The sequence below is a fragment of the Rattus norvegicus genome, chromosome 2 (assembly GCF_021556685.1).
Source record: "Rattus norvegicus strain SHRSP/BbbUtx chromosome 2, alternate assembly SHRSP_T2T, whole genome shotgun sequence".
In the NCBI taxonomy this organism is placed as follows: domain Eukaryota; kingdom Metazoa; phylum Chordata; class Mammalia; order Rodentia; family Muridae; genus Rattus; species Rattus norvegicus.
Window position 1 is genome coordinate 223,975,744 of NC_141535.1, and position 26,694 is coordinate 224,002,437.

Sequence of the window (26,694 nt, forward strand, 5' to 3'; positions counted from 1 at the left end):
TGGAGTTTAAGAATCTTGACTAGTAGACGGCCCAGAACCTTGTTTCAGTAGGAATTTCTTTCCCAAGATTTGAAGTTTAAGTGAAATTTTAAGCTTTCTTTTTTACACATAAGCAAAATTACATAAATCAATGAGATAAAGGCAGGAAGGAAATGCCCCCCCCCCTTTTTTAAAAATAGGACAACTTAGCTTGCAGTTCAGTCTAATCAGGTTGACATGTTACAAAGACACTGTCAAAATGTTTTTAGGGACTAGGCTGAGCAATGTCTAAGTGGCTAGTGGCATTTCTAAGAGGTCCTTTCTGGAACCTAGGTAAAACCGGTTTTGATTTTAACTATCACAGTTTAGGTGCAGAAAGAATCCAGTAGGTGCCCAGGATGTAAGCCCTGCTCAGAGTTGGAAGGGAAACTGGTAGAGGTCTCCGGAAGCAGCTGGTCTACAGAAAAGGAAAATGGCAGCCCCACGGCTGGTTCCTTCCCCAGAACCATAGCTCCCATTGCTAGCTGGACCAAAGACTGCTTTAGTAACTAGTTGTGGCCACTGGACCGGACAGAAACACTTGTGATGTTTGCAACTGCAGAGAAGTTAGAAGTTACCTGTACTTGGGTTAAATATTAAAGGGCCTTATGGAGGAAGTGGCGTTTGAGGGAATTACAGATTTAGGATAAGTCTGTGTCAAATGTCTTCACAAGGAGGCTCAATCGTTATACATTAGAGTCGTGTGTGTGTGTGTGTGTGTGTGTGTGTGTGTGTGTGTATTTCATTAATGTATGAAATTTGGTTCGAAGATACTGTGTGAGTGGGTGCGTGATGGTGAATTCCTGGGGCTACCAAGGCCCTTATCTCCTTGTCTTGATGGTCTTAGGCCTCTGAGGGCAGTGGAGGAAAGTGGAGGAAAGTGGAGGTAGGTGGCCCCAGTAATCCAGAAGAGGGTGGGACGTGCTGCCACTTGAGGCCGACCGTGGAGGCAGTGCGGGCTCCGGGCGGCAGGGGGCGCCGCCGTGCAGTCGCGCCGGGCCCAGCAACGACCCTCCGGTTCCCCTATACAGTCCGCCATGCGCGCGCTGCTGCCACTGCTGAGCGTCGGCCGAGGGTGGCGCGTGGGGGCCGCCGCCCTCCCTCCGCGCCGCGTCATGTCCCTGTACCGCACGGAGGAGCTGGGCCATCCCCGCTCGAAGGATTACCGCCTGTTCTTCAGTAAGTCGTTCCACTACTTCCGCGCCGGCCCGCGGGGAAGCCCGGGCGCCGTGCTCTGCCGGACGGGGTCGGCAGCCCGCGCTCAAGCCCGGGGCGGAGGGGACCGGTCTCGGCGCGCAGGGCGGCGTGGGGCCAACCGCTCTCTGCAGCGACCGCAACCGGCCCGCGGCGCCGCGTTCCTCCCGCTGACCTCTGCGCCGTAGCTCGCCGCTCGCCCGCGCCGCCTTCCCGGGTGCTGCTGAATCCTTCCGCCTCCGCACGGACGCAGAACTTTAGGGACCGGGGTCTTCGCTCTGAAACCTCGTCTGCCTGCGACCTTGCTGTCAGCGCAGGCGTACGGGAGGGAGGAAGTAGGAGGGGATTGTGAGCCAGGCACTGGGATAGGCTTGTGTGCACACGCCATCGCATAACCTTTTGTTTTGTACGGTAAGTTAAAAACAAAACAAAACAAAAACAAAAACAAAAAAATAGTAAACTGATTTTTTACCTAAAAGTTTGCACATGAATGCTACCCAACAAGCAGGAGACTGGCTAGCGTTCTGGTAAAAACGTGGGACCACCTTTTGCACTGTACATTGAGCAAAACCTAGAGGGAGGTGTCTGGTGCTACCCTGGGCTGGCCACGAAAGACAGACAAGCTCCTGGCTACTCTTCTTTTCTCTCTGTAGGTCTGGTTAACAATAGCGTGAAAATAGCCAAGTGGGTGCTTAATTCCTGGTAGGGGAGCTGTAGCGATGTCCAGTCTTGTGCACACCTGTTAGGGAGGCTCCGCCCTGAAGGGGTGAAGCTGGAATCTTGGAAAGACAAACCTTTTCCTCCAGGACCCCATCCTGGGCGAATGTCTTAACTTGCTAAGCATTAGAATTTTTTTTTTCTCTGTAAAATAGGGCTGCAGAAATTGCTATTATGTGTTCAAAGTAGTCACCGGGCTCAGAGTGTAACTTGAAATCATTAATAACTGTTCTTTGATGATTCTAGTTACTTTTCTGGAGCTTGCGGTTGAGGGTGTGTTTTTCGATAAAGGAGCAAACCTAGCTTAGACTCTTGTCTTTCTGTTTTGTTGTGTTTTGAGACAGGGTCTCAACCGTGTACCCTGAGCACAGAACCCGAGTGGAATATGCACTTGCCTCTGCCTCCAGGATTGAACACACGGGGCACCTCAAATGGCAGTCTCTGTAGTTGTAATGCATCTGACACTGAACAGTCTCTTCACAAGTAGTTTCTCTTTTCTCCTCTACGCCCACCCTGTCTTGTTTCTCGTTTTTGGCAAGATGGATTAGGTCTTTTTAAAAGAGGGCGTGTACACAACTGGAGCCTGGATAGGCAACAGTCTCAAAACAAGAACAGCCATAAAAATAAAACAGCGAAGGAAGAGAAGCCTTTAATGAGTGTGCTGATTTCTGAATGGATTGTGTTTCCCACGGCTACAATGTAACAGGCACTGGCAATGTGTTTGGAAGAGTTCCTGTTATACAATGGCAAAAAGCCTAATATGGTGGTCGTGTCTTGGGTTTTCAATGTGCAGTAATCTGCCATGAATGTGTTCTGCTAGAAACACATTAGTCTTTCCTCAGTGTCAGAATTGATCGAATAACAGTACATTGAGAAGTTGCATGGGTTTCCTGGAGCCCCACTTTGCCCTGACCACTGGCCCCGGCAAACGCAGGGTTTTTTTTGTGCACGGGTACATGCGCACATGTGTGGAGTCTTTGGATGCTGTCTACTATATCTTTTGAGACAGCGTCTCACTGATCTGGAGATAGCTGAGGCTAGATGGTCAGTAGCAACAGAGATCTCTTGGTGTCTGTGTCCCCAACACTGGAATACTAAGTGGGCACCACCATGCTTGCCTTTGCTGCCTGGGTTCTGGGAAGTGAACTCAGATCCTTAGGCTTGCTCACATAGACAGCCGAGCACTTTGCCCACATCGTTATCCTCCCTAGCTCAAACCAGGCCAAGATATCTCTCTCTCTCTCTCTCTCTCTCTCTCTCTCTCTCTCTCACACACACACACACACACACACACACACACACACACACACACACACACACGCCCCGAGGTAAATACAGTTATTTGTGTCGGTTACAGAATAGCTGCAGAAGAGTTAAAGAGGCTGTCCCTGCTCTAGGGGTTCCCAGTGGCTGTACAGAAAGGCAGAAGCTGGCTGTTGCAGAGATAATCACATTCAGGGTGCTGGGAAATCTGATAAGTCATAGGTTTGAATCAGGCCAAGAGCCACGGGGTCAGAGTTGAGCTGAGCTTCAAGGTTAAGTAAGGTGGTCCATGTGAAATGTTGGGAGTATGGAAGCTTGATGTGCAGAACCAGGCCCAGTCAGAGGAGTGGGCTGGAAGAAGGCTGCCTCTGAAGCCCCAGGGATAGTGGGAGCTGTCTGTCTCCTGGTCCTTTGACCCAGCTGACGATCAGAGGACAGGTTGGTGGGAGTCAGTATCCTTCAGGGTCAAGTGTCCCTGATGAGGACAGGAGGTAGAAATACGTTAGGCAGTTTAGGACAGAGGATCCTGGAAGTAGACTTGGGGTTTTGTTGTTGTTTTGTTTTGTTTTGTTTTTGTTTGTTTTTGTTTTTGTTTTGCTTAGCTAGAAGTTGGAAATGTCCTTGGTTTTGACCTGGTCAGGAATGCTGGAAGGGAGTTCTGGTTCCTCGTCTCTTCTCCCAGCTTCTGCCCTGGCAGCTACATGTGAAGGTGTGATTGGAAGTCCAGTCCAGACACTAGTCCATTCTGGATCTCTAGATTTCTATGGTTAAAACAATGAGTTATTTCTACTTCCCACTCTCTGCCCATCTTCTAAGTAATTATGGAGACGGTTGAGGGGGGCACCATTCTTGGAAACCACTGATGGTGGATATTCAGCTCAGGAGAGGCTCAGAAAGGGGAAGCAGTTTCCTCCTGTCCGGAAGAATGCGCCTTTGTCCCTGGGTGGCGACAAGGCGTGCAGGTGTTCTCCAAAGATTAGAACATTAAGTCAACCAACCCCCATAAGAGTTTATCCATCTGGGCCTGTCAATCACCTTGCCAAGGCTGGCTGTCAGGGAGGCTGACACACCTAATGATATGCTAAGGAGATGGGAGGAATAATTATGCCTTTAATATGTAATAAAGATATGGTACTTCTCCTCCCTAGAAACCCTACCTCAGCATAGACGCTTACCGAACTTCTGCCTTTAGCACTGCTGAGCCCACCCACTATTCTGAGTTTCTTAGGAAATATAGTTCTTTCTTTTTTCCCAACCTATCTGAAGCTCTCCCTCCCCCTTTCACCACGTGGCTGCTTACCAACCATGGCTTTCTCTCTTCCTCTCCCTAGTCTTCCAGGGAGCTGCCAGGATTCATAGACTGCAACCCCTGGTGATTTTTCTTCAATTTCTAATAAGCTTGTTGTCACACTTCCTTTCAAGTCTTTTTCTAGATTCTTTTATTAATGAAACCAGAAACCCCAAAGAGGGGACATGGTAATCTATAGTGTGGGCCTCCCCACAGTTTCTGCGAACATGCTTTCCTTTGTGTCATCCAGGTGAGGATGTTATAGCGTGTGTGTGTGTGTGTGTGTGTGTGTGTGTGTGTGTGTGTGTGTGTATACACATGTGGGTCCTGGAGAACAAATGCAGGTTATATTATTAGGCTTGGCAGTGTCTTTCTGCACTGAGCTATCCTGCCAGTCACTGATAAGATTTTAATAGGCCAGGTGCTCATTTAGTCCCATTTTACTCTGGTAGTTTGGTAGAGTAGCACTGTGCAAACTTTTAGGGATGATATATTTATCGGTCTGTGCCTCGGAGTTGGGACTGGATAGGGCGGGTTATTTAACTGTGCACCAAGGTACAGAGTCCTCCTGCTTCCGCATGCATAACTCAAAAGGGAGTCAGTTCTGCTTGTAGAGTGGAGTTTCTCGGGGTGGGGCATAGCCTGAAACTACTGTTACAATGAGTTAAAACCTACCTAGATCCCGGCATAGTCTACCAAAAGTGTGCTGAGCAGTGCAGGGGGCACAGTACAGTCCCGCACTCTGCCCTCAGAATGAAATAACTGATTGGGAAGAAGGTGAAAACACAGAGGAAAACTGTTCAAGGTCCTGGAATCCACTGCCCAGTTGGCCAAGCGCTGGATTTGGGATGGAGGGGCCCGGATCTCAATCTTGGTCCTCCTGCTGTGTGCGGAGGACACTTCAGTCTTAGAAGGAGGCAGCCGACCCTGTCCTAATCCTCAAGCAATCCTTCAAGGCATCGAATACATTCACAGTTGAAATTCAAGTGCTCTGTGTCGGGCAAGGTCTGGGACGGCATCTCTAAGGCTACATTGTAACAGTTTTTTGGTTTTTGTTTTTAGCACCAAAGGTACCTAAGATTATTCTGAACCTAGGGTGCCATAGTAAAATTTATTTTTATTCAATAGAGCGAATAGGGAAGAACAGAAGGAGAAAGCGGACAAAATGTTTTACTGAAGCTAATGGCAAGAATCCAAATGAAAATGGGTGCTATCTGGGGGAAGGGTTCAAATGGCTTAATTCTTACTGGAAAGTAGAGTTAGACAATTCCTGTGCCTACCACCAGAGGGCACCGGTGGACCAGGACTGCTGAAGGGTGGATGACCAGAAGGCAACTGGAGGTGAGCTGGGGAAGAGGAGTTGAAGAACATTCTGCTTTTTATCCAGACAGTCACAATAACTCAAAGAGAGTTTGAACAGTAGCAGAAAGATGGAAATGCTAACTACTGGTTACATTTACTGGTTACAGTAACTCATTGTAAAAGCAAAAGTATAAAATAAAATAAGAGGAGCCCACCTGGATGCCTATGAGCAGTACAAGGGTGTTCTGCTTCAGCAGAAGAAAAGCCAGAGTTACGGATGAAAATCACCGTCGAGCAGTGGAAGCATTGCCCGTATTCCAAACGTATCCCAAGCCTCTGAGGTATCGATCCAGGCACAGACAGAGCATTTTTGAGCTTCAGCGGTGTTTTGGTTTTTTTGTTTGTTTTTTGCCTCCACAATTAATAAGAGTAATTGGCTGATGAAATGCTTTCTGAAAATCGGAATCTGTAGAACTATAGAGATATGAAACTGAATGATGACGGGAAGGCACGTTGGGGACTGTCCACCCCTCGCTGCCTTGTGGCCTCGCTTAGTGACTCGCTGAATGTTTTTCTCCTCCCTTTATGTTACTTGAGGTCACTTCATAAATCGTGAAGTGAGAGAGAGGCCAGTAATCCAAACTGTGCTTCCGTGGACACAAGCGTTCATTTGAGACATTAGCTCTGCTTTCAAACACAGGGGTTTGTGACTTAACTACAGCATTTCATCTCGTTGCCATCTTGGAGAATAATAATGTACACATTAAAGTTCTGAAAAATTCTGATGCACAGCAGGCAACATGTCCCAAACGATGAACCGTGGGACTTACTTCTTAGAACATTGTTAACGGCCTCGTGCACTGCTTCTCAACCTGTGGGTTGTGACTCCAAATGGCCCTTTCATCGGGGTCACATATAAGATATGCCACATATCAGATATTTACCTGGTTATTCACAGCAGTAGCAAAATTACAGTTACGAAGTAGCGCTGAAAATAGCTTCGTGGTTCAGGGTCACGACAACATGAGGATCTGTATCAAGGTGTCACGGCATCAGGAAAGTTGAGAACCACTGTCCCCGTGGCTCTAGACTTTCACGGAGCTCAGTTTGGGAAGTACCCTATAGGGTGGTTCCTGAAGCTTCCAGAAGCTGCTGTGCTGTGGTGACAGACGCAGGCCAGCAAGCAAGACATGAGTTTCAGTTCTGGCTTTATCACCTCAGACAAGCTACCTGGCTGAACTAGCTGTGGCATGACGTCTCTGACCTCACATGACGTCCTTCAGCTCGGCTTCTCTTGGGCATGGGGATAGCAGTAATCAAAGAATTGCCTTGGCTGTTCAGACAGGCGTGCATACAGATGTGTGCACGTGTGAGGTGTGCATCACGATGCTCAGTGTCTCAAGTGCACTACATACAAATCACTCCGTTTCTCTTTCTCATTTGATTTAAAAAAATTAGACATTTAAATTTTTTCTTTATTTTTGAGTCTTATATATAACAAAATCTTACATCTAGCCCTACTTTCCTTTTCCAACACACCCCAAATCCCTTCCAGCTCCCCACCCCCTCTGTGTGTGTGTGTGTGTGTGTGTGTGTGTGTGTGTCATTATATATCATTATGTCTATCATGGATGTGGAACCATGCACTAGAGCATGGGAAATCTAGCGGTGGTCCCATCTTCTGAAAAAGAATAATTCTCCCCCAGCGACTACCCACAGCCAGTAGCCCCTTGCTAAGGGATGGCACTGTAGGCCATCTGCCCCATCTGTCCTGGGATTTAGCCGGCTCGATCTTTCACTGGTCTTGTGCAGGTGAGCACAGACACTCTGAGGCTATGACTGCAGTAGCCACGGCATATGCAGAAGACAGCATTGCATGACACCCTATACCCTCTTCCTTGATGCTCTCTGAACCTTGGTAATAGTGGGGGTTATATAGATATCTTTTTTCGAGTTACACACTTTTTTTTTTAAACCAATGTTGGCAGCAGTCCACATCTACCAGTATAAACATAAACATGTTGGGAATGCAGTTTCCCAACATGACCTCTTAGCAAAACAGCAGTAACAGCTAGTCTAGGGCCTGTGACTTATCCCAGCCATGGGCTATCGACAAGAGTATAGTACCAGACATGAAATTCCCTCCTGTGGAACAGGCTTCGTCCAGTTTGAAAGCAGTCGATGACCTTATCAAAGCAGTGCCCCTGTTGTACCGGTAAGCACATCTTACCCAGCTTGTCCGGGTTCAGCATGAAGCGTCCAGTGTTAAGGAGGAGAAGGAATTTGTTTTCTTGCATAGCAAATTCTCTCAGTATGAAAGCCAGTCAGCAGGAGGCTGCTTCTTTGTTAGACATTAGTCTATGTCCTGCAGCCAGAGTGTGTGGTGTCCTCAGCAATATGGTTGTAGGATATTGCTCCAGAAGGGGAACAAGGGCTCTGACAATAGCCTGTGTGTTTGAAGACCTCTGGGGCGTCCATGACCAAGACACTCATAGCAGGGTGTCCCACGCCTTGCCCCGAGATTTTTATTTATAGCCGTCTTCTGGAAAAGTTGCTGTCCAATAAGGTAGGGTACCTCATTCAAACTCCCCTTTTAAAGGAGACTTTTAAAAGAGCTCACTAACCACTGGTTTTCCATGAGGCTTTTTCATATTCATAATTGTGGTTAACCTATTCACGACTCTCTTCTCCTGCATCTCTTTGTTCTATCGCAGTTAACCCTTAACCCCTATCTTTTCCTTTGTCTTCCATATTCCCTGTATTCGACCCCCCTCCAATTATCTATCTCCAATAAGTTGAGGAATCGTGGGTTTGTCTATGGCGTTTTCACGCATATTTTAGGGTAGCCCTCCCTGAAGCCTCGTTACCCCGTCCTCCCATGCCCGCCCATCCGTCCTCCAACCTCTCCACCTTAGTCTTCTACCCGACGGCTTTCATTTACTTGTACTCTACTGTCCTCCCTGAACATGTCTCCTCCAAAGGTCGTTTCCTGACTTCCATGTATGCCCCAAAAGATTAGAAGCCAGAATCTCCATTTGAGAGAGAACATGAGGAGTTTCTACAGTTGGGCGAGGCGTGACGTCACTAAATGTAATTTTTCCAGTTGCATAATACATTTACAAGTAAATTTCATTTTTTTTATATTCTGTACACTTTGCAGCTCAGTAGTATTCCACTGTTATATGTGCTATGCTGGACATGGAGTTGGATTCCATTTACTGGTCATTGTGAATAGAACATTGAGCATGGATTTTGAAGTGTCTCTGCGGTCAGATATAAAGTTCTTTGGGTTTATTAGCTAGATCACTTGACAGTCCTGTTTTTAGATTTTGTTTTGTTTTTTTGTTTTTTTTTTCTTTTTTATGTCTTGATTTTGTTCCTTTTCTTAAAGGAACCTCCAGATTAATTTCTAAAGTGGTTCTGTTACTTTACAATCCCACCAACAGGACATAAATATTCCCCTTTGCCACCACCTGTGACGGGCAGCCTTTGTGGTCCTGGGAGTTCCTGAAGGTGGGCATTCTTACCAGGCTAATATGGAATCTTAAAGTGGTTTTAACTTGTAGTTTCCTGATTGCTAAGAATGTGAGTATCATTTTAAGAAGTGTTCCTTAGACCTTAGACACTTCCACTTCTCCTCTTGAGATTTTATTTTTTTTGCTCAGATTTATAACCCATTTTCCAGTTGGGTTGTTTAATTTTCTTGATGTTTAAGGTTTTTCTCTTTTTCTGTATTCTAGACAAGTACTCCCCCAGTGGATGTGTAGAGACAAAGCTTTTCTCCCATGCTGTGGGCCGCCCACTCATTCACTTGAGTTCCCTTTGCTGGTCAGAAGCTCTCAAGATCCCGTTTGTGGATTGATAGTCACGTGTTCTGTGCAACCGGAATGTTCTTTCTAAAGTCCTCGCCTGCGCCTGAGTTGAAATCCACTCCCTACTTTTTCCTCGGGCGTTTCCATGTCTTCCGCTGAGAAACTTCATCCACTTGGAGCTGAGTTCTGTGCGCGATGAGAGATGAGGATCTATTTTCCTCCTTCTGTATATTAAATGTAGTTTTCCTAGCATCATTTATTGAAGATGCTGTATTTGCCTAAAGTTGGCATCTTTGTCAAAATCAGGTAAACGGAGTTGTGTTAGATCTGCATCCTTGGTTCTATTCCATTGATCTATTTGTCTGTTTTTGTTCTGATACCATGCTGTTTTTAATTCTAAATATTTAAGAGCTGGTAAATAATTTTAGCAAAGTGGCTGGATATAAAATTAACACACAAAAGTTAGTAGTCTTATATTTACCAATGACAAACATACTGAAAAATAAATTAAAGAAATAATTTTATTCATAGTATATACACACACAAACAAGCATACACACGCATATACACGCATACACATGCACACATACACACATACACACATAAACACACACATACACACACATACACACATACACACACATACACACACATACACACATACACACACATACACATACACACAAACACACACATATACACATACACACATACACACACATACACATACACACATAAACACACACATACACACACACACACATACATACACACACATACACACATACACACACATACACATACACACATAAACACACACACATACACACATAAACACACACACATACACACATAAACACACACATACATACACACACATACATACACACATACACACACTACACACACACATACACACACATGCATACACATGCATACATACACACACACACACACACACACACACACACACACACACCTGGAAATAAGCTTAACCAAAGAAGCAGACAGAAGACGTCTGCAATGAAAAATTAGGACACTAAGGAAAGACATTGAGCCCCTAGAAGATGGAAAGACATCCTGTGCTCATGGATTAGCAGAAAAGAGAATGTGGAAATAACCATCCTACCATTCAGTACCCCAGGGCCATTGGCAGACTTCGAACAAGTAATCCAACAGTTTATGGGGAGACACAAAAGACCCCGGGTAACCGAAGCAACACTAAACAGAAAGAACACTGTGGGAGGGATCACCACACCTGATTTCAACTCATGCTACAGCGCCATGGCGGTGGGGACACATTCTTATTGCTAGGTTACATATACAGTAATGGAGCGAGTTTAAGATTGGATGTTCGGAAAGTTGCAGTTTTCAGGATTTTCGGAGACCCAGCCTAACAGCCTCTCGTTAACCGTGGATGATAACTGATCCTGAGAAAGGATGCTGATAAGAAGCCAGATTGCTGGCACAGGAGCAAAGCTGCCACACTGCCTGTCCTGTCCCTCTGGCATCTCGGTGGCTCTGTCACTGTTGATAACCTGAAAGCTGCTTACTGTACATTCTACACTCTCCTTAAAGGGCGGGGAAACCCATGCTTTCCACAGTTGGGGCTTTGCTGCTCTGGGGTGGAAGACGAATCACTCTGTGAACCTGCCTTGTATGAATTCAGCTACCTTTAGTTATTCTAGGACTGAGTCATGCAGGCCTTCAATAACATGATTTTTTTCTTTTTATAAATAGGGCCTGAAATTACAATACATTTTCTTAATTACATCATTTGAGTGGTGGTGGCTACATGTTTGAACTTAGTAAAACTCCGCGTGACTAAGCTCCTGTAAATTGGCTTTTATCTTGGGACTTGAGTCAACGCATTTGAACGTAAGAACTGCTAAGTAAACATTTAAAGATGTACTCATTTGATGTTCGTCATAGACTCCAAGTGATGTGCTGTGGAAGGGAACTCAGGACTTATGTGGAGAACGGGCCACATTTTTACTGAAGCTCATCGCTGACACTTATTCATCTTGTCAGTAATCGTATCAAACTTCCGATGAGAGTCTCTGTGAACGGTTAGTAATGTGGTGAATGTTGGTGTTCGGTACGAGTGTGGCGATTGGGTGTCTAAGTGCGATATCAGACAGGGTTTCACAGTCTATCCAGCTTGCTCAGTTGCAAATACAGTGGATCCATTTTCAGCAACGTGAGGTTACAAGATGATAGCTTAGGCAGCCCAAGTGGACGCTGTACGCTGTGAGGCCGGAGGGCCTGATGTACTCTGAGGAACCTGGTGCGATTCATGAGCCTCTGTCTAGGGACGCGGACCGGCCTTGTCAGTAGTGAGGCACCGCGACAAGTGAGGTGGCCGCGTCATCTTCTCACCTACTTCCTGTAACTACCCTGTTAAAGTCACAGCGAGAGGAAGAAAGAGCAGTCCCGAAACAGCAAGGAAGGAGCCATCGGAGCTCAGGATTGCACAGCATTTGTCAGTTTCTTCTACAGAAGTATGGCCACGATGATGTAACTTAGGTGTGTGTTAGGTGATGTGCGAGTGGAGTTAGGAGGGAGCTAAGCAGAGCCTTAGGCACTGTGGACCCCTGGAGAGAGAGGAAGAGCGTGAGACGCACCTCTCAACGGTTCTGTCGTTACTCTGCTGGCTTTCCCTTCATACTGGCCTTCGTGTGAGCGTCCTCATTTCTGAACTCCAGCCTTTGAGGTGCCTCAGGATTCAGCCCATGTCTCCGCAATGTCTCTCTGCTCTGGAGTTGGCGAAGCTTTCTGTCAAGGGCCCCGTGGGAAACATTTTAGGACCTGTGAGCTGCCGATCTCTGTCGCTGCTGCTCAGTGATGCATTCTGGTACACCGCCATCAGCAACCAGAGTCAAATGGGCACGGAGGTCCCACTCGGTGCCTCAGTGTTGTGAGGTCATCCATGTGGGGGTCATGGGATCCACTTTATCACCTGTAGTCACTAGTGCTCTGTGGAGCCCGGTGTACCTAACTGCAGAGGTGGGCCTTCCACTAACCACCACTCTCCTTCCCCTGTACCTACTTGTCCCTTCTCTCAGCTTCGTCCCACATCTGGGTCATTGGCATCTTATCCTTTTGGGACATATCCCGCTCAACTTTATAGATTTTTTTAAAGATAGTTTTATTTATTTTTATTTATTTATTTGTATATGTGTGCTTTATTTGCACATATGCCTGTATGAATGCCTGCATGACAGAAGAGGGTGTCAGGTCCCATTACAGATGGTTGTGAGCCACCATGTGGTTGCTGGGAATTGAACTCAGGACCTCTGGAAGTGCAGTCAGTGCTCTTAACTGCTGAGCCATATTCTGGCCCCACTTTGAAACGTAGCCAGAAGACGTTTTCTCTCCACTCCCATCCTCATCACCTCATCTACGTCACCATCATCTTCAGCTCATCGATTGCGTCAGCCTCCGGGTACTTTCTCTTTGCTCTACCTTAAGTAGTGAAGAAGACACATTGTCCCTTTTAAATGCACAGGCTCTGCTGAAACCCAGGGGTCTTTCTCTTTTACTCAAAAGAAATCTGAAGGACCATGTTAGGATGCAAGGTTCCTTATGACTGGATGTCAGACATTGCCCCTGATTTCAACACTGACCACGTCCAGCCTCTGGCTGTTGCATGTCTGCCTGGCTGCCCTCGCTGGTGTTTCTCGGCATCTATGGTTCATTCATTCTCATTCTCTCTCTCTCTCTCTCTCTCTCTCTCTCTCTCTCTCTCTCCGTCCCTCCCTCTTGCTTCCTTCAGGCTGCCTGTGTGGGCAACACCTCCTGGCCATCCAGACTCACCCATGTGATCCACTCTTTACCTGACCTGATGTGTTCACTTTTTTACTTTTCTGGCGCTCACCCTTCGTGCTGTAGCTTACACGTGTTCATCACTTCTGTCTCCCACAGAATATAGTGTGCGTAAGAATTAGAATTTGTATTGCTAGCACATAGAATGGTGCTTGGAAATGGGAAAACAAAAACATCAGAAATATGAGAATTTGAATATTTAAACATTAACAGGGAGCGGAGAGATAGCTCATTGGTTAAAAGCACTTGTTGCTCTTTCAGAGGACCCAGGTTTACTTGGAGATAACTCATAACTCCAGTCCTGGGGAATCTGATGCCCTCTTCTGAGTCCCACGGGCACCAGACATTCATGTGGTATACACACATGGACACAGTACGCTAGGCACTCATGTCATACACACACATGAAAGACACCCAGTATCATAAAGATAATAAAAAGCCAAGCATTTGTGTTTGGGTATTCTCCTTCCCATGTAGAGAGGATCTCTTCTTCTTATGAGCATCACCTGTCAATAAAAAAGCTTATGGTCGGAGAGCCGAGACGGAATAGGATGTGGACATACAGAAGGGATAGAGAGAATTCTGGGGAATAGAGAGAAGCATGGGGGATTCATCCCGAGACGGATGTGACCAGCAGGCAGCCGAGCTCTGGAGAGAATCAAGGGGAGATCTATCCCAGGAACTCTGAGGAGACGGCTGTGAGAAGACAAGGAGAGGAAACCAGCCCCATAGCTGGACCAGGTTAGAGTAAAAGAGAGTGAGTTAAGAGCAAGCCCGAGAACAAGCCGGAGCTCATGGCCTAAGCATTTGTTAGTAATAATTAGCCTCAGAGTCGTCATCATGGGGGCGGGGCCGGGAGGAAAGACTTGGATTTACCTGTACATGTCACATGTCTTGCGGACATTACCCTGGGGTAGGGAGAAGGGAAATGAAGAGTACTGAGTCATTCATTTCCTAACTACTGAATGCCAGCGAGCTGTTAGCTACCTCTCCCGTGCAGGGAACTCAATGAAGTGTAACAAAGCAGACAGACACACGAGCCAACAAGAACACTTTCCCTCAGAAGTTAATCCTCGTACTGAGTGCTCATGGCCTGGGGAGGGGAGTGTGAGATTACAGTAAGGCGGCAGGCCAGGGGGGTGTAAAGCTGTGCACCCCCGCTTTTATCCAGATGAACTCGGGACGTATTTATTTGTTGTCTAGTCAGCTATTTTCGATAATTTTATTAATCATTTACTTTGGCCTTTTACCAGCCTCTAACCACCTCCAGCTGGACTTTTCTCGCTATGGATCGTAGGTGGAAATTTCGGGTTATGCTGTCAGTCCTCATATGAAAATGGATGTCAGTTTAGTCTAATTCACTTGGTAATGAGTCTCTTTTCCAAAAGTCAGATTTTTCCTCCTTTGTGCAGTGGGTGTGGATTGGCTGGCATCTATTTCTCTTGAGGCCGGAACCAGTTTTGAAAGTCAAAATCAACTTTTGAGGTGCAACGTTAGCTTTGCAAAAAAGCATACAAGTCGAAACGCAGACCGACCGTCTTGAGAGCACAGCGTGCGCGGCCGTAATTCTGTGGCTCTTTCCTTTGCAGAGCACGTAGCTGGCCACTACATCTCCCCTTTCCATGACATTCCTCTGAAGGCAGACTGTGAAGAGGTATGGTTCTTACTTGTTTGGGGGAGGAAAAACATCCTGCACACAATAGACTGGAAACACTTCACTCCTGTCCCCCAAAATGCTTCTGTAGAAAGGCCCTCAAAGTGAAGATGTGGTTGGCAGGCAGGAGAAGAAACCAAGGAGCTGGAACAGGGCAGTAAGCTTCCTTTCTAAATTAAAACTTGTGTGAGGCTAGAAGGAAGGGGGTATTTGCGGCCTACAAAGTTTAGGCTGCAGTAGGAGTTAAAGTTTCAAGGGTAGTAATATGGGAAATTAATTTGCTTACTTTGAATCATAATCTGGTAAGCATTTGCGGGTGACTTCTGTGTGCTGGCCACTGTGTGACCATGCTATTTTCTTTAACTCATGCAAGTTGCCATTATGATGTCCAAGGGCCGTAAGGCAGCAGCCCACAGCTGGCACATGTCGGAGCCAAGTTTGGAACTGGCCTTTCTGACCACGGACTTCCTTCCCCTTACCACTCCACAGCAGAAATCCAAGGCTGGAAAAACCCGCTGCCTCCTTAGCTTCTCTCTTTAAAATCACTTGCCAGTTGGAAGGATGTTGGTGAGGGGGGTGTGTCAGAGCCACTGCTGAAGGGAGAGCTGAGAGAGCCTGAAGTTTTAGGACATTTAGGCCAGTGCCCATTGCTTGCCATGCCTCGTTGTGGCACTGAGGGCTGCTACTGTTACTCCTTGGTCACAATTGTGAGTAGGAGTGAGTGTGGATCAAAGGTAGACTCACATCTGTGGGTGTAACTTTCTGCCTACAGACGTTGAGGATAACACAGGATAAATTATAAGGCAAAAGGCCAGTACCTTCTAGCAGAGCAGAGATCAACACACACACACACAATATTTATATAAATAGCTTTCCCTATCTTTGAGCCAGTCATGATTACAGTTTTTGCTCCTTATATTTTGGGATGTAGAGTTTTCGGAACAATGATAGTGTTTCGGGGCAACATAACTTGGGATAACCATTGTCTGTTTATTTTGGTTCTTTCTTAGTAGTTGTTTTGGTGTGTAAGTTTTGCATAGACCCAGTGAACATTTGTGCATGGCATAATCTTTCTTCCCACCCCACCATGTACTCTGGCTTAATTTTAAAGTACTTAGTGGAGGCACAGTAATCACACCTTGGTAGAATTCACAGGCAGGAGGTATAGCCAAGCACTTTCACAGCTTGTTAGCCAAGCTCCCGGGAGTTTCATTTCAATAATGAAATGACTGTTTGTGGCGCAGTCACTGGAACCTGCCGCTCTCCCCTTAAACACTCAGCAAAGCCTTTGCCTGGGCCAGGCAGACTTGGGAAGTTTCGAGAAAGAGCTTTAGATTTTCCAGTCGTTTACTTTTAAAATGCTTTGATTCTCTGTTCATTTGAGGCTGGGGGATACTGGGGGAGAGCTGCCCAGGCGTTACTGGTGGGTTCTCGGTTGAGTCCAGTTTCTTGACAGCGACTAGTAGAACACGTATGCAGTAGGCATGCATTTGTTGCTGTGCTTTGCATCCTGCGTTCCTTTATGAAATGATCCAACCATAATTATCATCTTTCCTCTTACAGGAACATGGCATTCCCAGGAAAAAGGCACGGAATGATGAATATAAGGTATATTTTAAGGTTTTTATTGTTTGAATCATTTAAAAATTCACTTTGTGACTATGCTATATGCTTGTGTGTGTATGCACACAGGGATGCAGGTCAGTACTCATGGAAGCCAGAAGAGGGCGCCAGTTTCCATTCAGCTGCCATTGCAGATGGCTGTTAGCCACCTTACCTGGACTGGGAAGCCAGCTTGGGGGCCAGCACTCCTGACCACAGAGCCATTCCTCCAGCCCCCTCTGCCACTCTCTAGAGTCTGTTAATGACCTCGGTATAGTTTGCATTCTTAAACTGCTTCTAATTTTCCTCCTACAAGACTTCCGTGTGGAATCTGATGGTTTCCTCCTGATGTCTCTTTAAGGATCTGGGGACGATCACCATTTAACCTTTTTTTTATAGTGTTAAAATATCCATAGCCTAAAATTCATTATTTTATCATTTTTTTAACTTGTATATAAACGGGCTCTCACCCACCGAGCCGTCCTTCCCCAACCCAGTTTATTTCTCTTTTACATTGAGCTAGAAAAAGATAGTTTGAGAGTCTCTTTTAGAATTAAGGCACAGCAGTGGAAGTAGAAAACAGATACAGTAGCTCCACGCTGCAATAAGTTGATTCCAAATGTGTCTTTTCACTCTGTGCCTCTTCAGCTACTACTTAGGACCCAAACATCTGATTGGCTCTTTGCCCATCTCTTGCTCTGGGTGACGGTTTCCCCGGTCACCTTTGCCTCCTCAGTCTTATTCCGGCTCCTTGCTACCACAGCTGAAGCTCCTGCCCCCACCCTTTGAGTTGACTTTGGAGCATAGCTACAGAGGCTGCCAATTCCTCCACGATTTGCCTGCTGACCATGTTCTCTTCTCCTAAAGCAGTTGTCAGACCGCCTAAGCGTCCACACCGAAACCCCTGCAGTGCTTAGTGAAAATGTAGAGTCTGGACCCTTTGCGTCCCTGCTGAGAGTCTGCTCCATGGGGTCTGGTTAGTCTGTGTTTTAGCAAGTGCAGTTCCAGTGTGAGGAAGAACCGTGCTCTAGATGGGAGGTCACACGCAGAGACTCGAAGCTTTATAGTTCCGAGAGACTGGGCATGCTAGTCCGAAATAGCCTTTTCAGTAGGGAAAAATATATTCCATGTTCAGAGTGTCAAATTAAAATGTCGTTGTTGTAACGGAGATTATATGTTGGTGGCTGATTGGTATTTATCTGAAAGTTCATCAGAGAAGAAAGAAGGGCAATCTCTTCCTGTTTTGCCCACACACATGAAGCTCAGTGACCGCTTTGTCCTGTGTTATTAGTGTTTCTTTTTTGTTTCTTTCTATGATGTGCCATCCCCGGGGGAAAAATGAAAAGAAAAGGACTAAAGGAGGGGTTAGGTTTCCCTGCCATATTTCTGAACTGAAATGATGTATTTTGGATTTTCTGGTAAATGACGGTAGGCAGCTGTGGACTTATAATTAATGCCAATCTTTGGTAAACAGGACTGTTCCTAGCTTTGATGAATTGCAGCGAGAACGCACTGCGGCTGGAAAGAAGAAAGGCCGGTGGCTTGAGCCATCGAGTGTCAATGGTGACAAAGAGTGTGGCTTGCAGGTTCACATGTCAGACCTATTCCTGATCTTTTGAGCCAAGTCAGAGTGTATAGCTGGTAACCAGCCTGGTCACCTCTGTCACCAGCCTGGTCCCCTCTGTCACCACCTATTTGTCCGTCTACACTTGTTCTTTTACAGCCAGGCTTTTAGGGATGAGTGAGTTGTGTAAACACCTGCTGTCTACTTAGGGTTTTTTTTTCCCTTCGAGAGCTTCTCAGACACATTGAAGCAGGCACAGGGTCCCTCCGGAAAGACCACAGAGAGCAGCAGAGCAGCAGGCCGTGTATGCGGCTGCTGTTGTAGGTGTGAGCCGTCAGCCTGAGCTTCTTTTACCTCCTCTGGGGCTCATGCTCTTACCTCGAAAAACATGTTCTTATCTAGAAACTTCTAATTAAAAAAAAAGCTGCTAAGTGGGATTCTTTAAATTAATAGCATGTTTCTCTATGGCAGTCCCAGAATGTGGGTGAGCTGTGCTTTAAGCCAGCTCGGATCTTATATTAAGATCCCTCAGAGAGCTTTTAAAAAATTAGCAGTTTCTTGGCTTCGCTGCAGACCAGTTGAATTGCAGGGATAGGGAGCAGGCCCTCAGCAGTCTGTTTTTGGTTTTGCCTGCTTGTTTGTTAAAGTTCACCCAGTGATTTTCATATACACAGGGCAGAGAGAGAGATACTAAACTTCTGCTTTCCTAATCTGTGATAAAAGACTAGGTTTGTTTGTTTGTACTTGTTTTAGCTGGATATTTTTTTAAACACATCAGGATGAACGATGAAATACATAATTCAAGCTCTAATATTTTTGGTTAATTTTTGAGATTGTAGTTACATTTCTCCCTTCCCTTTCCTCCCGGGAAACTCTCCTATATACCCCTCCCCACTCTCCTAAAATGTATGTCCTCTTCTTTCGTTAACTGATATTGTACGTGTGTGCATACATGTATGTATTTGTAAATATAGCCTGCTCAGTCCATGTACTGTCACTTGTATGTAACACTTTCAAGTTTCAGGGCTGACCATTTGGCACTGGACAGCTAATTGATTTGCTTTTTCCTGTGGGAGGGCCATCTCTCCTGTTCCAGTTTTCCTCAGTTGCCTAAGTTCCTTGTGTAGGGTCGAGGCCTTGTGTCATCCCCCACCCCACCCCCAGTCTCCTTTGTCGTGTTCGTTGGTGTAGCTCTTGTTCACCTCACACTTGGGCAGTCCATGTTGGTGAGACTTCATGCATTAGATTCTGGTGTTACTAGGAGACAGTTTCTCCCGGCAGACTTCCTGGGCCTCTGGTGCTTATGGTATTTCTGCCCCCCTCCCCCTGCAGTGTCCCCGACCCTTTGGCGTGGGAGCATTTTGTAGATGGACATATCTACAGAGCTCTGATTATTTTATTGTTATATTCAGTACACATTACTGTCAGTTAACTACAGATGCTTCTAAATTCTCAGTTAACAGTTACAGACCGGCCATGGGGCTGGCCATGCTTTGGATAATCCTGCTTTAAACTGTTGCTTTCCTGTGATTGTGATTCATTGTTGTTGCCATTAAACACAGCATCCTCACCCTTCGAAAGCCTAAGACTTTCTCTTTGTAAGGCAAGCGGTGAGAATTGTATTTACCCACCACCGACCTAGTCTCCTTTCAGCTAAGCAGTCGACAAGGTACAGAAGTGAGAGAAAGAAGCCACTGTCCTTTCGGAATGTTAAGGGATCAGAAACCACTACCTTTGTTTTAGAGAGGCCCATCTAAGTCCTCGCAAACTTTCTAGTAGCTATAGTGATGACTTGACTTTTGGATTGTGATTATAGCTTGCGTGCAGATGTTCTTTTCCTCATTTCCAGCCTTCTTGACTCCTTGATGTTGTGTGTGTGCTCCTTTAAATTACACGATGAAGTTTTAACCACATCGCCATGAGTGGAGCAGAGTGGTCTATCATTCAAGTTCAGCTGGAAAATAAATATCAAACTCATTTCCCGCCAGGCGTGGCCACGAGTGCTTTTTACCCCTAGTGCTCAGGTGGCAGAGGCAGGCAGATCTCTGTCAGTTTAAGGCCATCCTGGTCTGGATTGCAAGTTCTAGGCTGGCCAGAGTTACATGCTGAGGCTCTGTCTCGAAAGAAACAACTGAAGCAGGGCAATGTCCTGATTCCCAGTATCGTCGCTGCCCTGAAAAGGGCTCCCACTTTCATGCTGCGCAGTGGCATCAGATGTGGTTGCCTCCGTGATGAGGCAGCCTCACTAACTGCGAGAAGGGATTTATACATGTAGATGGCAGGAATGAAGCATTCCATGTGTGAGATGGAAACTCACACTGTTCTTTTATTAGAGGCCATACTGATTTTCATTTAGCACACAGTTCTTCAATGCCAAGTGAAAAGAAGGAAAGGGTGAATAAAAAAATAAAAAAAAAGGTAATGTTCTTTTTTTTTTTTAACTACAGGCTTCGTTTAATATGGTTGTGGAAATACCTCGGTGGACAAATGCCAAGATGGAGGTAGGATATATTCTCTTAGTGTAAAAATGAAACGTTAACGTAAAAACATAAAAGCGTCATTTCTAGCTACTTAGCGTATTTGATGGTGGATGGACGTCAGACTTCTCTTTGTGGGAGATAATTCGAAATGTTCTTGTGAGCTTAGACCTTAGTTTGAAAAACAAAATGTTTTGAACTGGATACCCCTTTGTAGAGTATTTCTGTGTTTTAAGGCTCGCATTTATGTAATTTTCCTTGCCCTTCCCTTGACACAGCGGCGGACACTTTCAGATTCTATTCAGACCCTGTTCTGCGTTTAGTTCATAGACAGAAAGGAAGCGTTTGGTCTTGTGTTAGTGGCAATTTCGGCTTCTGGGGATTTAATTCTTTAGGGTTTTGTGTTGCCCGGGAACAGCACTTTCTCCTGAGTGCGTGGATCTTATCTAAGAGCGCCCACTTCGTCCTTGTTAAGTTTTCTTAAAAACTTTATTTCAGGGGCTGGGGATTTAGCTCAGTGGTAGAGCGCTTGCCTAGGAAGCGCAAGGCCCTGGGTTCGGTCCCCAGCTCCAGAAAAAAAGAACCCCCCCCCCAAAAAAAAAACTTTATTTCAATCTTTTCTGTGACACACGAGCTGTCGGAGCCCTCTTGTGAGCGCCTCGTGCTCTCTCTCCCTCCCATCGGACGAGCCCTTCACAGTTAGGGGAGATTCTCAAGTGTGCCACCTTGATTCTTCACTGTTTATTTTATATCACATTTTTTTCACCCTTTCCCAATGCTAACATGAATATGTTTAGTAGAAAGATAGAACTTTAAAATGACGTCACTCAACAAAGATCTGAACTTGTTTTTGTTTAATTGCTGTAAATGAGCAATATATATTTGTGGAGTACAGATGTCATTTATGAACATAACAGAGAAATGAAGTCAAGTCAATCAGCATAGCATCTGGAATATTTTTCTCTGGTGAGGTCATCTCAAAAATTTACTCTGTTAGCACTGTGCCTTGCATAGTAGTTCTAAAAACACACAGCAGTTCTTCTTAGCTGAAGTGGTTGACCTCTGTGGTGATGCCCGCCCTGTGCAGATGGTACCAGAGCCCTCTGCCCCTCCACCCCATGGACTGACCGAGCTTCCCCATCCTTTCTCACCTCCTGCTCTTTCAAACCTTTGGTAACCACTGTTTGGCTCACACGCTCTAGGAGACCAACCTCGGAGCCCATTTTCTGTGTCTGTTTATCAGTTTCTGGGTCTTGTTTCCATCCCTTGGCTGTTGTTAACACCAAGGCGCCATCAGGTACCGTGCTAGCACGCAGCCGTCCTTTCCTTCGCTGTGTATTTGGGACTGAGTTGCTTGTGTGTCAGTTCTGTTTTCAGGTTCCTGGAGAACTTTCTGCTGTTTTCCACAATGGCTGTGCTAATTTATATCCCCTGGATTGTACCAAGGCTTCTCACCTCTAAGGGTACAAGGCTTAGCCCCTCAACAGTGTATAAGGCTTCTCCCCTCGATGGTGTAGGACTTTCCTTCTTGCATCCTTCCTTACTAGGACTTAGTATCTGAAGTCTTTTTGGTAATAGTCGTTCTTATTAGAGTGGAGTGAACCCTCCTTGTGCTATTTTGTTATAAGTAAGCATTTCTTCCCCCCTTCTATGACTGCATGCATTTGTGTGTGTGTGTGTGTGTGTGTGTGTGTGTGTGTGTGTGTGTGTGTCCATGGAAACTCCACAGTTCACCCTTCCTATATCTGTTCTTTTTAAATGACTTTGGAACTTCTCTGGATCACGGTGACCCTGATTCATGCTACTTCTTTTTTTTTTTAAATAGAAGTGATATGTTTAATTTTATAATAAGGAAAAGGTGACAAAAAGTTACCACTTGGTTTATTGTTAAACAGTTCAGTTGTATTAATTTGTTCATACCTACAGTGCTATCTTTTTACTTGAATATCTTAAACTGTATGCACATTCAACAATTTTCCAATTTCCTGTTTCCCAGCCCCTTCTGCTTCTTAGATAAGGTAAGTAGATACCTAATGTAAGTGGAACCGTAAGAGTATTTGTCCTTCGGTGACTGAATTATTTTACCACGTGCAGCTAGTGAGAAGATTGCCTTCCTTTTGGAGCCTCAACAGCATGCCACAGTATGTGTACTGCAGATTTTGCCTCTGTCATGGGCTGATGGATATCTAGACTGTGTCTTTTTACTGGTTCTTATGAATTGTACATCAGTGAATATGGCTGGACACATTATAAATTAGTGAACATGACTGTACAAATTATACATCGGTGAACGTGGCTGAACAAATAACTTTACATCAGTGAATATGGCTGGCTGTACAAATTATTTTAATAAAATGCTCTCAGTATGGTTGAAGAATAGATTGAAGGGTTTGTACCTAGATGTGAGTAAGCAGATAAGGCAAGTTCTGAATTCACATAGTACCATTTGTGCGGATGGACACCCTGGGATAGATTTGAAGGGAGGGAAAGTATACAGAATTTTAAAACTTTCAAAACCTAATAACTCACTGTGCTGAGAGGGGAATGAAGAAAATGAAGAGATGACATTAGCTTTGTGGACTGAAGACAAATGAAGCCATTTGACACTGAAGATTATGTAATCCTAGAGAAAGACCTTTTTTTTAAAAAAAACTTTTTTCTTTTATGGAATATTTTAAAATTTACATTTCGAAAGTTATGCCCTTTCTGGTTTTCCCTCAAGAAAACTGCTATCTCCCTATACCCCATATACCCACCTACTCCTTTCCACCTCCACACCCTGACATTCCCCTACAGTGAAGCATTGAGTCTTGACAGGACCAAGAGCCACTCCTCCCATTGATGCCTGACAAGGCCATCCTCTGCTACATATGTGGTTGGAGGCATAGGTCCATCCCTGTGTACTGTTGGGATGGTGGTTTAGTCCCTGGGAGTTCTGGGGTGTGTGTCTGGTTGGTTGATATTGTTGTTCTTATGGAGTTGCACACACCTTCAGCTCCTTCAATCCTTTCTCTAATTTCTCCACTGGGGACCCCGTTCTCAGTTCAATGATTCAGTGCAAGCATCCACCTCTGTATTTTTCAGGCTCTGGCAGAACCTCTCAGGAGACAGGTATATCAGACTCGTGTCAGCATGCACTTCAGCATCCACAATATTGTCTGGGTTTGGTGGCTGTATATGGGATGGATCCTCAGGTGGGGCAGCCTCTGGATGCCCTTTCCTTCAGTTTCTGTTCCACACTTTGTCTCCATATTTCCTCTTGTGAGTATTTTTATTTCTTCTTCTGAGAAGGACTGAAACATCCACTCTTTGGTCTTCCAACTTCTTGAGCTTCATGTGATCTGTGGATTGTATCTCGGGTATTCTGAGCTTTTGGGCTAATATCCACTTATTAGTGAGTGCATACCTTGTGTGTACTTTTGTGATTGGGTTACCTCACTCAGGATGATATTTTGTAGTTCCATCCATTTGCCTATGAATTTCATGAAGTCATTGTTTTTGATAGCTGAGTAGTACTCCATTGTGTAGATGTACCACATTTTCTGTATCCATTCCTCTGTTGAAGGACATCTGGGTTCTTTCCAGCTTCTGGCTATTATAAATAAAGCTGCTATGAACATAGTGGAGCATGTGTCCTTGTTATATGTTGGAGCATTTTTTTGGGTATATGCCCAGGAGTGGTACAGCTGAGTCCTCAGGTGTACCAATTTTCTGAGGAACCTCCAGACTGCTTTCCAGAGTCGTTGTACCAGTCTGCAATCCCACCAACAATGGAGGAGTGTTCTCTACATCCTCACCAGCATTTGATGTCACCTGAGTTTTTGATCTTAGCCATTCTGACTGGTATGAGGTGGAATCTCAGGATTGTTTTGATTTGCATTTCCCTGATGACTAAGGATGTTGAACATTTCTTTAGGTACTTCTCAGCCATTCATTCGATATTCCTCAGTTGAGAATTCTTTATTTAGCTCTGTAGCCCATTTTTTAATGGGGTTATTTGATTCTTTGGAGTATAACTTCTTGAGTTCTTTGTATATATTGGGTATTAACCCTCTATCGAATGTAGAGATGGTAAAGATCTATTCCTAATTGGTTAGTTGCCAGTTTTGTCCTAATGACAGTGTCCTTTGCCTTACAGAAGCTTTGCAATTTAATGAGGTCCCATTTGTTGATTCTTCATCTTAGAGCATAAGCCTTTGATGTTCTGTTCAGGAAAACAATGGGGAAAGATCCCCTGTGCCCATGAGGATCTTCCCCACTTTCTCTTCTATTAGTTGGAGTGTATCTGGTTTTATGTGGAGGTCCTTGATCCACTTGGACTTGAGCTTTGTACAAGGTGATAAGAATGGATCAATACGGATTCTTCTGCATGCTGACTGCCAGTTGAACCAGCACCATTTGTTGTATATGCGGTCTTTTTTTCCATTGGTTTTAGCTCCTTTGTCAAAGCTCAAGTGACTATAGGTGTGTCGGTTCATTTCTTGGTCTTCAATTCTATTCCATTGATCTACCTGTCTGTACCAATACCATAAAGTTTTTTTTTTTGTTTGTTTGTTTTGATTTGTTTTTTAACACTATTGGCTCTATAATACAGCTGGAGGTTAGGGATGGAGATTGCCTAGAAGTTCTTTTATTGTTGAGAATAGTTTTTGCTATCCTAGTTTTTTTGTTATTCCAAATGAATTTGCAAGTTGCTCTTTTTAACTAAGTAAAGAATTGAGTTGGAATATTGATGGGGATTGCATTGATTCTGTAGATTGCTTTTGGCAAGATGACCATTTTTACTATATTAATCCTGCCAACCCATGAGCATAGGAGATCTTTCCGTCTTCTGAGATCTTCTTCAGTTTTTTTCTTCAAAGACTTGAAGTTCTTATCATATAGATCTTTCACTTGATTAGAGTCACACTGAGGTATTTTATGTTATTTGGGATTATTGTGAAGGGTATCATTTCCCTAATTTCTTTTTCAGCCTGTTAATCCTATGAGTAGAGAAAGACTACTGATTTGTTTGAGTTAATCTTATATCCAACCACCTTGATGAAGTTATTGTCAGGTTTAGGAGTTCTCTTGTGGAATTTTTGGGGTTCCTTAAGTATACTATCATATTATCTACAAGTAGTGATATTTTGACTTCTTCCTTTAAAATTTGTATCCCTTTAACCATCTTTCATTGTCTGATTGCTCTGGCTAGGACTTTGAGTACTAAATTAAATAGCTAGGCAGAGAGTGGGCAGCCTTGTCTAGTCCCTGATTTTAGTGGGATTGCTTCAAGTTTCTCTCCATTTAGTTTTATGTTGGCTATTGGTTTGCTGTATATTGCTTTTACTATGTTTACTTGAATCTCTTATATTTCCAAGACTTTTTTTTACTATGAAGGGGTGTTGAATTTTGTCAAATGCTTTCTCAGCATCTAATGAAATGACCATGTGCTTCTTTTCTTTGATTTGTTTATATAGTGGATTATGGTGATGGATTTATGTATATTGAAATATCCCTCCATCCCTGGGTTGAAGCCTACTTGATCATGATCGATGATCGTTTTGATGTGTTCTTGGATTCAGTTTGTGAGAATATTATTGATTATTTTGGCATCAATATTCATAAAGAAAATTGGTCTGAAGTACTAGTTTTTTGTTGGGTCTTTGTACGGTTTAGGTATAAGCATAATTGTGGCTTCATAGAAGGTATTTGGTAGTGCTCCGTCTGTTTCAATTTTGTGGAATCGTTTGGATAGTATTGGTATGAGGTCTTCTGGTGAAGATATGATAGAATTCTGCACTAAACCCGTCTGGTCCTGAGCTTTTTTTGGTTGGGAGACTTTTAATAGCTGCTTCTATTTCTTTAGGAGTTATAGGACTGTTTAGATGGTTTATATGATCCTGATTTAACTTTGGTAAATGGTATCTGTCTAGAAAATTGTCCATTTCATCTAGATTTTTCAGTTTTGTTGAATATAGGCTTTTGTAGTAGGATCT

General features: G+C 44.6%; 1 protein-coding gene across 2 annotated transcripts in view; it reads left to right on the forward strand.

The window, feature by feature from the left end:
• Positions 1 to 1,005: 1,005 nt before the first annotated feature.
• The window catches only part of Ppa2 (inorganic pyrophosphatase 2), a 77,447-nt gene continuing 51,758 nt past the window's right edge, over positions 1,006 to 26,694 (forward strand). The window contains exons 1-4 of one of the 2 annotated variants that reach the window (XM_087624955.1): positions 1,006 to 1,197; positions 15,009 to 15,073; positions 16,637 to 16,681; positions 20,687 to 20,740. In XM_087624955.1, the coding sequence (XP_087481081.1) occupies positions 1,056 to 1,197; positions 15,009 to 15,073; positions 16,637 to 16,681; positions 20,687 to 20,740 (306 nt within the window). In that variant the 5' untranslated portion in view covers positions 1,006 to 1,055. 2 annotated transcript variants of the gene reach the window in all.